The sequence below is a fragment of the Cannabis sativa genome, chromosome 2 (genome assembly GCF_029168945.1).
Source record: "Cannabis sativa cultivar Pink pepper isolate KNU-18-1 chromosome 2, ASM2916894v1, whole genome shotgun sequence".
Taxonomy (NCBI): domain Eukaryota; kingdom Viridiplantae; phylum Streptophyta; class Magnoliopsida; order Rosales; family Cannabaceae; genus Cannabis; species Cannabis sativa.
This window is the reverse complement of record NC_083602.1, coordinates 1,284,710-1,298,482: the sequence shown is the minus strand read 5'-3', so window position 1 is coordinate 1,298,482 and position 13,773 is coordinate 1,284,710. Positions and strand designations below refer to the sequence as shown.

At 30.9% G+C, this 13,773-nt stretch overlaps 2 protein-coding genes across 6 annotated transcripts; both read right to left on the bottom strand.

The window, feature by feature from the left end:
- Positions 1–469: 469 nt before the first annotated feature.
- Positions 470–4,800, bottom strand: LOC115720878 (pentatricopeptide repeat-containing protein At1g63330). Of its 5 annotated transcripts, none has more exons than XM_030650078.2 (3): positions 1,713–4,800; positions 1,393–1,625; positions 470–1,075 (listed from the first exon to the last, which is right to left on the bottom strand). In XM_030650078.2, the coding sequence occupies exon 1, from the start codon at positions 4,650–4,652 to the stop codon at positions 2,073–2,075; it is 2,580 nt and encodes an 859-aa protein (XP_030505938.2). In that variant the 5' UTR covers positions 4,653–4,800; the 3' UTR covers positions 470–1,075; positions 1,393–1,625; positions 1,713–2,072. The 5 variants fall into 5 exon arrangements, with proteins under 5 accessions (XP_030505938.2, XP_060965745.1, XP_030505939.2 ...); XM_061109762.1 differs by having other exon boundaries at positions 470–979; XM_030650079.2 differs by having other exon boundaries at positions 470–961.
- Positions 4,801–6,937: 2,137 nt separating this feature from the next.
- On the bottom strand, positions 6,938–9,242 carry LOC115721311 (uncharacterized). Its single transcript, XM_030650585.2, has 2 exons — positions 8,955–9,242; positions 6,938–7,333 (listed from the first exon to the last, which is right to left on the bottom strand). Exons 1-2 carry the CDS (start codon positions 9,106–9,108, stop codon positions 6,975–6,977), a joined length of 513 nt encoding a protein of 170 aa, XP_030506445.1. The 5' UTR covers positions 9,109–9,242; the 3' UTR covers positions 6,938–6,974.
- Between the last annotated feature and the right edge of the window lie 4,531 nt (positions 9,243–13,773).

Here is a 13,773-nt window from a genome sequence, read left to right as displayed (position 1 = left end):
TTCTTTTCACTTACTATTTCTAGCACCAATGTGCCGAAACCAAATACGTCAGATTTTATGTTTGGAGAGAAGTAGCCAAGATCATCTAGCTAAAATAGGTGATTTATTAGTTGTTTTTGAAAAATTATTTGAACATTTATCTTTCTTAGACTTAATTAGAGATTGGAGATCCCTGATGTAATTCTTGCTTTTTTTCAATAAGCTGAGTATTTTATTTAAGCACATAATAAACTAAAAGTTGCTTTTTTGACAAGTTTTATCTGACAAAGCCTTAATTAAATGTTGTTTTTCCCTTTTTTTTCTTTTTTTTTTTTTTTTTGGATAGAAAGAACAGTAATTTGTATATGCAACTTAAGAAGTCAAGTGTTATATAGTATAGTATAGCTTACACTACCATCAAAATAACCAAATGCCCATTTCTGACCTTGAGCCAAAGGCCTAAAAAGAAAATTAAAAGGGAAAATAAAAGTTCAAGTTACAAGTGCCTCATACAATGCTATCAAAATTTCATAGTTTGGTAATTTGCCTAATTCATCTAATTATTAAGTTCATGATATCTTAATTTTGAATAAAAATGGAGACATTATCAATGAAAGTTCTGCCATCAAAACGGCAAGAAAATCAGGAGAAACATTCCTTCCCCTAAAGATACGATCAGCACTAGAACAAACAGTAGGAACCAAAAAACTGGTCGCCTTATTCACAAATCGCTTTACACTAAGAATAAAAACATTATCTAAATTGTGCAATACCCGTTTACAGTAACAACAAGCAAACCAAAAGGTGAGCTCATATCAGTAGCACTACGAATAGCAAACCCGTGTACCTGCTGTTGTTTGAGCCAACCGAGTGCTTCCCTTACTCCCGTAGCTTCATCAACAGGTGGCTGCACTCTACAGCAGTATGAGTATTCGAAGCAGCATAATTCAGAGTTCGTCTAGCTAGCAGGTGAAATCAGTCCCTGCAAAAATAGATGCATCTACATTGATCTTAATCTCGTTGACATCAAAAACAGAATTCTTCTGTGCATCTCTATATTGAGTAAGGTATGGTGATGCAGAAAAAACCACATAATCTGCCACACCAGAAGTAAATATACAAAAAGCTGAAATTGATTATAGAAGGCATGTAATGTGTTACACAAACTAATTAGAAGTTTAAAATTGTGTTTTATAAATATGAATGTACATCCTAAATTAAAAGATGATCATCCTCACAAAGTTCACTCAAAAGTAATATATTAATAATGTTAGCAAGTATACATACTGATCAAATCTATGGCCATATATTGTCCATTATTCTTACAAAAGAACAGATGATCAGGTACATTTATGCTGATAATCCATGTTTTCTAATAAACTGAATAACCTTATAACATAACAACAAACTAACCAGTGAACCAGTGTACTACATTTGATGCAGATCGACCTTCTGTGTGCATTGGCCTGGCTAGGGGGCGGAAATTGATCATCTCAAGCTTTTTCTTGTGTACGAGATGCTTCTGTATAATCCAGAATTTGGTTGAATGATGTTCAGCAACAATGGCTATAGAAGAGACATCATATGTTACTGATACAAATTTTTGTACCAGCATGCTTGGCTGCTAAAACTTTAACTTTGCCATCCTGTAAATATCAAATAAGTGGACATAGTAAGGCCACCTAAACCACAAAAATTTCTATTAAGTGAGGAAAAAAGAGATACAGCACTACCTTGAAGGATCAAGATTTCGAAGTCAAGTTTAATGTCTTGAGGGAAATCGTATACTGTTAAGACTCTGTTTTCTAACTTCTTTGCGTTTCTGAGTCACACAAAAGTACACTGTGTGGATCAACTCAGACCAGATCGATCATCTCAATGTGCTTGAGGCTACAAAGATATCCCATCAAAGAAACATATGCAAAACAACTTGCTGAACCATCACATATTTTTCTCATTGCTTTAATTTTCCCACTCCTATCTTCATTTGGTACTTTTTAATTTCTCTGGTGCTCCATAGCTACTGACTGAATGTCATGGACTGAGGATGCTCAAAATTTGAGAATGGAAAGACAAGTCGAAGATGCCAACTTTCAAGACCCCTTAAACCTACATTCAGTTAGTGTAAGAGGATTTGGGCTTACTTCCTCCTGAGAGGGTCTATTTCTACAAAAATAGTCATATGTAATGTACATAAGGGAATCCAAGAAAAACCCTTTTGCAGATGTTTCTCTTACATCGACATTAGCATCTTTTTCTATGCTATGATAGGCTCTTCCCATTATTTTATATGTAATTTCATCAAAATCAAAGGAGATCTCACTCAACTTCTGACCCCACATTAGGGCCCTCTCGGGCATCCCCTGCTTGCAAAAGTGAGTCAGCAATACATTGGTCGTGACAACATTCGGAACGAAAGCCATCTTGAGCAGTTTTCCAGTCAAAATCAGAGCTTTGTCCAATATGTCACCGCATGCACCATTCAACAAGGTGTTATATGTTACTGTATCTGGAACTATACCTGCCAAAACCAATTCATCGAGCATCTTCACTGCTCGATTTATTTTCCTACTGCGACAGAAACCATGGGCGTAGATATTATGTGTTACAATATCCGGGTCAACCCCACTAGCATACATTCTATGCACAAACTCTTCAGCAGAAACTATGTCAAATGCTTTACAATAACCCCCAATTAATGTGTTAAAAGTAACGATATTCGGTCTCAGTCCACTCAGATGCATCTCCATAAATTTTTCCATAGCTAAATCCGTTCTTCGCTGCTTACAAAACCCATTAATAATTATATTGACCATAACGATATCTGGAACGAAACCCTTTTGCCTCATCTCTTTCTCTAGCTTCAATGCTTCATTCAGCATGCCACAGTTCAAAAACCCATGAACTAAAGAACTGTATACAAAATTATTAGGCACCAATCCTATCCTTGACATCTCTAACAATAACTCATAAGCCTCCTCCATCAATCCTGCTTTAGAAAGTCCATTAATAAAGGCTGAAAAGGCAACAGCATCAGGAAATATCCCTCTCTCTTGCATCTCGTTCCACAAGTTTTGGGCGCCATTCAAGTCTGCCACCCTCAAGTAACCATCTAACAGCACTGTGAAGGCCACTTTATTAATAGGAAGTTGTCTTTCTAACATTTTACACAAAAGTTCCCTTGCTTCATTTAGCTTCCCCTTCTTGGACAAGCCCATAATCAAAGAACTACATGTGGAAGATGATGGACTTAAACTATATCTAATCATAATCTTATAAGCATTGTAAGCTTTTTCTTCCAATCCTTCCCAGCTATAAGCTGCAATGATTGAGTTAAAAGCAACCACACTAAGAGGTATTCCTTTCTCAAGCATACTCTCTAACAATGCCATGGCCTCATCCAATTGACCTGCCCAGCACAAAGCACCAATCGAAATATCGTACGATGAACTATCGGAAAACACTCCTGATAAAGCTAATTCCCTTAACAACCTATTTCCTTCCTCTTTCTTTCCATACTTGTAATGCCCTGAAATCAATATATTAAAGGTTATGCCATCAGGAGATATACCTTTGTTCTTCATTTCGTCATACAATATGTTCGCCTCACCAATTTCCCCCGACTTAACATATCCATCGATAATGGTATTGTATATTATGGTATTTGGAGAAACACCAGCCTCATGAATTGCATCAAAAAGCCTCCTTGCTTCCACAAAATTTCCTTCCTTACACAAAGCATTTACAACTGTATTGAACGTCACAATACTCGGTTTACAGCCAGTTTCAATCATGAAACGCATCCATTTAAGAGCAACTTTAGTCTGCCCCCTAACACAATTAGCATTGATCACAATGTTGTAAGTAAAAACATCTGGTTCACATCGAAATTTTCGCATCACATGTAATAAACTCTCTCCAATGTTGAGTAACCCTTTTCGACAAAACCCGAGAATCAACATGTTAAAAGTATAATTACTTGGAAATGGCTCCTTACAAACCATGTCCCGAAAAAGCTTCCAAACACTACCATAATCACCAATTCTAAGCAACAACTTGAACAGAACATTAATCGCCGAAGCGCTAGGCCTCACTTTCACCTCCCACATCTTATTCAAAACCTCTAATGCCTCATTTGCCATTCCTACATTCAAATAACTCCTCATAAGGGTATCAAGAACCGATGAATCTGTCTCGAACTCTCGGTGACCTTTCCACATAAACACTCTAACTTCTCTACTTCTACTGACACCAATTCTAGCAATAACACAAGAAATCACATCTTGGGCATAGAATCTTAGATTCCTTGCAGCTAAATTATGAGCAACAACACAGCAAGATCTCACATTTTTCTCAGAATAGTCTCTAAATGCAAGTTTAAAGAATGCAAATGCAGTTTCTCGACAACCCAAAAGCTCCATTAATCGAACAAGTACCAATGGGGAAAACTCTCTAGAAAAAGCTTTTAATAGATGACTTTTACGGACTTTAACTATCTTAGATAACCCAACAGCTATTTTACGCCGTTCTTTAGCGTTGAGCGAGCTCGAAGAATTGGAATCGGACGATGAGAAAGGTAAAAACTGATCCAAAAAATTGAGGCTTTCAGAGGTTATGATTTGGGGAGAGTGTACCTGGAAATTCTTCTCGATTCGGCGGACATTAGCGGACATTGGATAGCTCCCAGAGACTCGTCGGAGAGAGTTTGATTTCAATGGTTGGAAAGTTCGAATCTTTCTTGGGTTTATCTTAGGGTTTAGAGAAGTGAGTGAACTGAGTTTTTCAGGTTCTCTCACGGAGAAGAAAGTAATATTTTCGTAAATATGGATAAATTAGAGGGGTTTTCAGCAAAATGATTGCAACTTTTATTTAATTAGAGGGGTTTTGACCCCAAACATTCACACATATGTTTCTCAAGTTGTTAAAAAAAATTAAATTATTAAAATTGTTGAATTTAAAAATTTTAATTCAACCTCGTTTTAATTTTACTCTACGAGTAAAGATGCAAATTAGTAATTTATTGCTAAAATATAGTTGATTTTGTAAAAAGTTTATTTGAATAATGTGTCAAAGATTAATATAGACTGAAAATTTTCTGTTGCTTCAACTAGAATGAAAGCCAAACATTAGAACATTGTAATTGAAATTAAGAGGAAATAAATTATGACTAAAAATAGCTTTTGGTAAAGTCAAGCACACCAACTCCATTCCAATTTATAAATAATAAATCATTTTGGTGTTGTCACCTTTATTATTATTATTAAAATGGTGTTAGGTATTTCTTTTGAAAAATCAAACAAATTATTGACAGCTTTCTGAAAAACAAAACTAAAATAGCTTTATTTAATAATTATGAGATGTAAAAAATAAAAAATTCAAACAAAAAGCTAAAACAATAGGAAAATTCAATTTCTTCTTGATAAGTCAAATGTGAGTTTATTATGGCACTTGTCACTTATGCTATGTTTGTTTACTCTATGAACAATATTTTGATGGTCAATTTTTCTGAAAAAAAAAAAAACATGATAGTGGAACCTGCCATTCTCATGCATTTCCCTTGAAACCACTATAGTTTTACACTTGAAAGTAGCTACCAATCTCTTACAAACTTTCTCTTGAGAAAGATCCCCCGTGAGACAGTGTTACTGACACATAAGGCTTTAGCGTGTTTTTTGCTAGTTGCTTTTATTTTCGTTGTTATGATGTTCTATTTTCAAATAGCATGAGCATTGAAAGAGAAATTCTTATAGATTAGAGCGTTTTTTTTTTTTTGTTCACTTCTTCCAAATGTAGTTTTTTTTTAAAAAAAAAAAAGTTATCAATTGTATTTTTATTTTATAGATCTTTAATTTGTGTGAGAAGTGATTAATTTTTCTTGTGTTATTAAGAGTAAAGTGAAATGAAAGTTTAGTAGAATACTTATATTATAAAAATGTTTATATAAAGATTATTGCAAAACTCAATTTGTTTTTTAGTTTTATTATGAGTTAAAGTGGTTAAAGTATAGATGAATGATTTCACAGGGTGTTCCTATAATTTATTTAATCCTTTTTTATTATTATTATTTGAAAAAATTATTTAGCAACAAAAAAATTAAGATATTATGATAAATTCTTCTTAATAGTAATTTTCCTTTGAGGTAAAGTTTTGAGGAGTATAAAAATACAAAAACAAAAGTGTGTCATTTATAAAATTGATAAAAAAGAAAATGGTGTTCTTTTGTTAAAAACAATTGAAAGCAATATTATTACTTTTTAATAAAAGAAAAATACCAAGAAACTATTGAGCACCCACAAACACAATGGCTAATATAAAGTAGGCTAAATACCATTTTAAATGTTGTGTTTTACAAAAATTACCAATTAGATTTTTTATTTCGTTAAATGATAAAATAAATTTTATACTTTTCAAAATGGTAAAAATAAAACTATGAGCTCAGTTTTTGACAATTTTATTTTTTAATAAAGCTAACTTTAAGACAATTTATAACACGAACACGAACAAATACAAAAATGTAATTAATTTTCTTATAACATCTTTAGATCGAATTATTATAAAATTTTATTGTGATAAAAAATCAGTTTAAAATCCTATTTATACAATTTTAAAAAATACAAGATTCATTATGTCATTTAACAAAACAGAAAGTCCAATTAATAATTTTTGCAAACACAGGATTCAAAATAATATTTACTCTATAAATAGATACAACTTCAAATATAAAGAAAAATGATTTTTTTTAAAAAAAAAAAATTACTCATCACCACATTAATCATTAATGTTTGTATGCTTAATCCAAATGAATACAGAACAACATACTAATCTGGTCCCAATAAACAAGTCTAATTTGATCAATAAAAAGTCAAAGTCAAAAATGAACTTCTTAATTAATACCAATAATAATAATAATAATGCCTTAGCCTCAAAATGTTTGTATAAAAAAAATGACACCATCTGAGAAAGATTGCCCAAGCAACAAAAAAAGAGACTTAAAATTAGTTCTTGGGTTGAGTTTGGGTACCGATATGTTTGGTAAGAACATAGCAATCTGGTGGTGTGATGTTGGTATAGTAGTTGTGAATAGTTTCAGTGATTTCGAACCCGAATTTCTTGTAGAAATTTATGGCGTCTTCGTTATTTGTCTGCACATGTAAATAAACTTTAGAAATGTTTTGGTTTGAGCTGAGATCAAGAACATGGTTTAGGAGTTTTGAACCGATTCCTATTCCTCGATACGGTGCTAAAACACCTAAAGTCATTATGTAAACGGCAGCGGCAGGAGCACCGCCACTCTCTTTCTTCTCAATCTCGAGCCGGCAGGCGATAGAACCGGCACATATGTCGCTGTAATATGCTGAAAATAAGAGAAGGCATGTAACTGTGAGCTGAGGGGAAACAACACATTGTTCGAATTGGAAATGGGATTTTGTTGGATTTGAAAAGAGTTATGGCAAAAAGAAAATCGGAGAAAATATTTTTGTAAGAATACAACTCAACCTAATTGAAAATAAATTTGGATATGAGTATGGAAAGCTCAGACAAGCAGAGGAAGATTATTCAAAATGTAAGTATACCAATTTTTGAATGCTTATTCACACTTAAATAAAACTCAAATTAGTATACAAATACTTATTCAAAATATTCAACAGCAAGCATGGATAAGATTTACACTACAAACTACTTACTACGCGGATGAAAGTTAAACAACAAAACTTATTAGCAAAGGCTGATAATTCATGCTATTGTGTTGTGTTCGTATCGATACAAACAATTATTTCATCGTGTTAAAATCTCAAACACAAACATAGCACTATTATTTTGATGAAGCAATGTCTTGATATGATATGGTAGCTTTATAAGAATAAAAATAAATTTGGGCAAGAGTATGGAAAGCTCACAAAAACAGAGGAAGATTATTCAAAATGTTAGTAAGTTTGGTTGGTACATTGTTATAAATACCAATTTTTGAATGCTTAATACGACTAAAATAAAACTCGAACTAAGTATACCAATTTCTCTTTCAGAATGTTCACAGCAAGCATGGATAAGATTTTGACATATACCAAAAGAAGAAAAACATAGCAGTTGTACTACCAATTACCAAACTGATTGTCAAATTTACATAACAAACTACTAACTACCCGGGACTCGATTACTCAAAAGGGAAGCTCAAATGGTAAGGCATGTGGTTTGCCTTGCCTTTACATTACAACTACTAACTACCCGGGACTCAATTACCCAAGAGAGGTAGCTGAAAATGAAATGGTTAGGCACATGGTTTGCTCCCACAAGGTCTGAAGTTCGAGTACTCGAATTTTCCTGGTTCCCAAATATTGTATGATTAGGCGGGGATCCTAGTTTTAAAAAGAAAAAACTACCTGGAACTCAATTAGAACATGAAAATTAAACAAAGCTTATTTGCAAAGGCTGACAATTCATGTTATCATCGTAGTTATCAACACAATTATTCCACTTATTGAAATCTTAACAACAAACACGATACAATTACTAAACATGTTGAAATCTCAAACACTAACACCACACGATTATTTGCATTTTTAGTAGGTTTATACAACACGATTAAACATGTCAAAAAGTGAAACATGAACACTACTCAACTTGATTATTAAACGTGTTACCCAAACTTAATTATTGTCAAAAATTCACATCCCTATCAAATAATCAGATATATTGTGGTAAGAAGAATCTTAAGCCACCTAACTTTCACTGTATGAATAATCAACCAAACATTATAACATAAAGCAAAAGAACAGTAGATTTTGTAAAAACTAGTCAATATTTTAACAAAAATCATCCATAACAACAACGAACAAATGAGCATTAGAATCAAAAAGTCAGATAGTAAAGCAGTAAAGAACAAAAACAAACACAAAGGCCAAATGAAAAACATCAGATCAGATAAGAGATTATATATATGAAACGAAAAGGTCGATGGGAATGAAATGGAATCGAACCTAGCTTGGTGAATTCGCCGGAAGAGAGAGCATCGACGTAGTACTTGTCGTTGTAGCGAACGGGAAAAAGAGCAGTGTTGAGCTTCTTTAGCTGCATAAGATTCTTTTCCCTTAATCCATCCAACGAGATTTGGAGCTCGCGCCCAGCTCCCATGGCCGATTTCTAGAGAGAGAGAGAGAGAAAGAGAAGTAGCAGAGTGTGTCTTTGAGGGTTTTGCAGAAAATGAGAGAGAGAGAGAGAGAGAGAGAGAAAGAGGTCCATTTTTCCTTCCTTTCTTACAAATTTATATTTTCATTTTTTTTAAACACATAAATAAATAAGTTTTAACTTAAACTATAAAATAAATAGTTAATTTTAATTTTTAACCGTAATAATATTCTACTTATATTTTTATAACTTTATAGGTATTTAATATTTAAATGTTAAGTTATTGTACTTACAAAAATTTCAGAATTATAATAAGAATAATTATCTTTTTTACCCCCTGTACTTATGACACTATATTATTATGCCCCTTAATCTATTCAGCTTGTTATAAATAGTCCTTGTATAATTTTATATGCATACATTTAGTCCTTCTGTTTATTTTGTTTAAAAATACTGTTTGTATTGATGATGTGGTATTATAACAAAGGATAGAGTAGTAATTTCATCTAATTTAGAGGGAAAATTGACTATGAGGTGGCATAATAACTGACAATGAAAGATGATTAAAAAATGATTTCATAACCTTTTAAAAAAATTTAATAAAAATAATTTTATTAAAATAATTCCAATCGTTTTTTAGCAGTTCAAATTAGAAAAAGGTGTAAAATTAGGATTCTACAGTATTTGAAGAGATGGATATCACTAGAAAGAACATGGGATTTTTGGAAAATTAATGTAATGATATTCTATTTTTTGGGATGTTATTTTTCATTTTTTTTTTCCTGTGATTGTAATTTTTATGACTTGTAATTTATTTTCCTAATGGTATATAATTTTTCAACTACTATCTATGTATAATGCTACATTATTAATTTAACAGTCAACTTTAGTCAATTTTAACAAAATTAGATAGAAGGATTATACTATTCCAACTGATATATTTTAGGGGGTATTTTTAACTACACTTATAAATTAAGGGGCATCATAGTATAGTGTCATAAGTACAGGGACTAAAAAAGCTAATTATTCTTATAATAATGCTAGAAATTAAACTTAAGTATTTATTTACAACGGGAAGTTAAACTTACGTATTTATGTTGCAATTTTTTTTTTAAATAATAATAATAAATAAAAATAATTTTTTTTAATAATTTGCGACATAAATATTTAAATTTATTTTTTAGTTATAGATAAATATTTAAATTTAATTTTTTATCGTAATTATAATTAAAGTTATATTTTTAAAATTTTAGTAGGTACGTGATTGGTCCAAATCATTAATTTTTTTATTTTTATTTAAAAGAATATATAAAAAAATGACATGTGGATAATAACTTAACTAGAAGTGGAGCGAGGACTAGATGTTTAGGGGCAAATTATATTAAAATTTAAGTGATAAATACATTTAAATTGATAATTAAAATTAAAATATTGAAGATCTCTCTTACATATAACAAAAAACATTTATAAGTGAATCTATGCTAAATTTTTAAGAATTTTTCTTTTAATATATACTAACAAATAATCAGTTAAAAATACATTTTGCATCTTGTTACAAAGTGTAGTCTTCACACTATATTTATAGTTAAAAAAGAATGTTACCTGGTAGCTATATAAACTGAAATTGTAAGAATATAAGTTACCACTTTAAATACAATTGGGAAAATCTTATTTTTAAAGTTTTTACCAACACATAAATACATATATAATTGTCTACCATATACCTTAACATTTTTATTTACATTTGCTCGTTACACTTTAATGTTGGTTGATCTTCAATTTATTTACATAAAATTACTATCACTAATTAATTAATTTCGTAAATTAATTTTTGATTGTAAATAAATATTTAAAATTTTACAAATAAATATTTAAGTTTAATTTTTTACGATAATAATATTTAAATTATATTTTTTTGAAACTTCTGTAGGTACCTAATGCTAAGTCAATATCGTCGTGTTATTTTCTTATTAGTATATTTAAATTAAAATAAAAATTTAATAACCCGAACCAATCAAAAACTAGCATGCGACAATTAACTTGACACTTAATAGCTGGGTACCTATAGTTCTATAATATAACTTAGGTATTATTACTATCAAAAATTAAATTTATGTATTTATCTACAAGTGAGAGCTAAACTTAAGTATTTACACCACAAATTACTCTTAATTTTTGGCATGTTTGAACATTATTTTCGGCATGTTAAATTTTTTCAAAAGTCTCAAAATTTACAAGATATCTTAAATAATTACAATCTACACGATTATATATATATATAAAAAAAAGACTAATTTTTTTTTTCAAATACCGAAATAGATATGAATGCATCGATATATCCTTTTTATTTTAAGAAAGAGTAAATGGTAGAATTTGCCCAAACTTTATATATGTAATGCTCATAAGAATATTAACAAGATAATAATAATAATAAAAAACTATTAAAATTATAATGAACTTTCATATGTTGCTGCCCAGGATCGAACTGGGGACCTTTAGTGTGTAAGACTAACGTGATAACCACTATTTGAACTTTCATATGTACTATTGGATTTGCCCTTGGAACCTTAAACCCTATTTTTATATGAGTAATTTGCGGCAAAACCCCCTCAACTATCAATTTACTTGCAAAAAACCATCTAACCTCATATTTTGGTGGGAAAACCCTCCAAAGTACTGTTTCGTTTACATTTTTAAGGTGTCGTCTATTCAGCCTCCTTAAGTCTTAATTTTGCCCACGTGGCAATGACAGGTCAATAAAAAATTATCCTACGTGGCCATATTTTACAAAATAAAAATTAAAATAAAAACAAAAAATTTAAGAGTAATTTGCGGCAAAACTCCCTCAACTATCAATTTACTTGCAAAAAACCATCCAACCTTAAAGTTTTTTGGATGGTTTTTTGCAAGTAAATTGATAGTTGAGGGAGTTTTGCCGCAAATTACTCTTAAAGTTTTATTTTTATTTTGTAAAATATGGCCACATAGGATAATTTTTTAGTGACTTGTCATTGCCACGTGGGCAAAATTAGGAGCTGGACAGACGGCATCTTAAAATGTAAACAGAATAGTACTTTGGAGGGTTTTCCCACCAAAATATGAGGTTGGATGGTTTTTTGCAAGTAAATTGATAGTTAAGGGGGTTTTACCGCAAATTACTCTTTTTATATTAAAAAAAAAAACCTTAAACCCTATTTTCATATTAAAAAAAAAAAAAAAAACCTTAAACCCTATTTTCAGACATAATTAAGCACATCCTCTTCAATACCTTCTTCCTGCTCCGTTCAAGAACCCCTGAACTGAAACCTTCTCATCCTTCTCTTCACGCTGTCATCTGATTCTGAGAACCATTTAATTGAAGTCAGGTATAGTTTCTTCTTCCAACTCAAAATTCATGCTTTAATGGTATTATGTCTTGTACTCATCACCATATACTGCCTCTGAATCTTTCAGAAAGAAATTGAGACCTAATCTAGCTTCAATGTTGTATACCTTCTTCTCTAGTTCACTGTTTGGAATTGATTAATGAATTGAAACAAGCAACAAATGCCAAGGTCTATAATAGAATCTTTTATAAAAACAAGTGAGAATGTAAATCTCATTTGTTATTGATTCTTAGTTCAAAATGAACTTCTTAGCAATGAATATTCTTTTATATCTTTATGTTTCTCAATGTTGCCTAATGAATATTATTGGTGAAAAAACCTATGCTTAATTAATGTTCTCCACCCCATTAGACAACTTTACTAAAGATAAACTTTATTGCTATTTAAGATATTCATTTCTTCATTCATGGCATATTGTACTACAACTTCAATTCTTTATCATTCTATAATTTAATTTGTGTCTCAAATTAATATTGTAGTTGAACTCTTATTGTACAAAATGTAATCACTAGAAAACATTGATCTTACTGTTCTAATAAGTCATCTTAAGGATGGACCAACAAACTCTTAAAAGAGCAAATGGTTCAATAGCATGTTATTTTAGAAATTGTAAGCAATTACTAAATAACATAACTTATTAGAATTTTACCAATGACTTGTATATTATTAATGATTAGTTATGAATTCTCAATAACCATTAATCTTAAGGGTTGTTGTGAATCATAATTAATCTAACACTTGAGGTGGAAGTTTGAGAAAATATGAATGATCTTTCTCGGAAACTAGGTTCCTAGATTGATCACTCCCACTGATCAAGTCAATTCTTAATTCCACAATTCTAGTGTTGTGAGATGGATAATAAAATATGTAACCCTTAAACCTTATAGCTTTTCAAATGAAATATGCTCATTTATTGTTTAGGGCCCAGATCTTTTCTTTGACAATTGTACTCTAACTGTATATGGCTATTTATAAAAATGTGTACATGTCATCAAGTCGGTTTTCAACCTTATCACAACTCAAAATATGTTTGAGAAACAACTTTGGTTAGAACACGATTCGATATGTACACCCCCATTGAAGAGTATCAATAGACAAAGATTTAGGAAAGATTGGAGTTTGCTATGTAGGCTCCACCCCATGTCTAAAAAATGCTTAGTTTCTTAAATCTGTTACACACTATAATTTGGGTGTACCAAGCATATGTATCGGGCAATAAACCCATGCTTTTAAAGAAACTTTACAAATACACTAGGAGTTTATCCATACTCACGAATTTCGATGT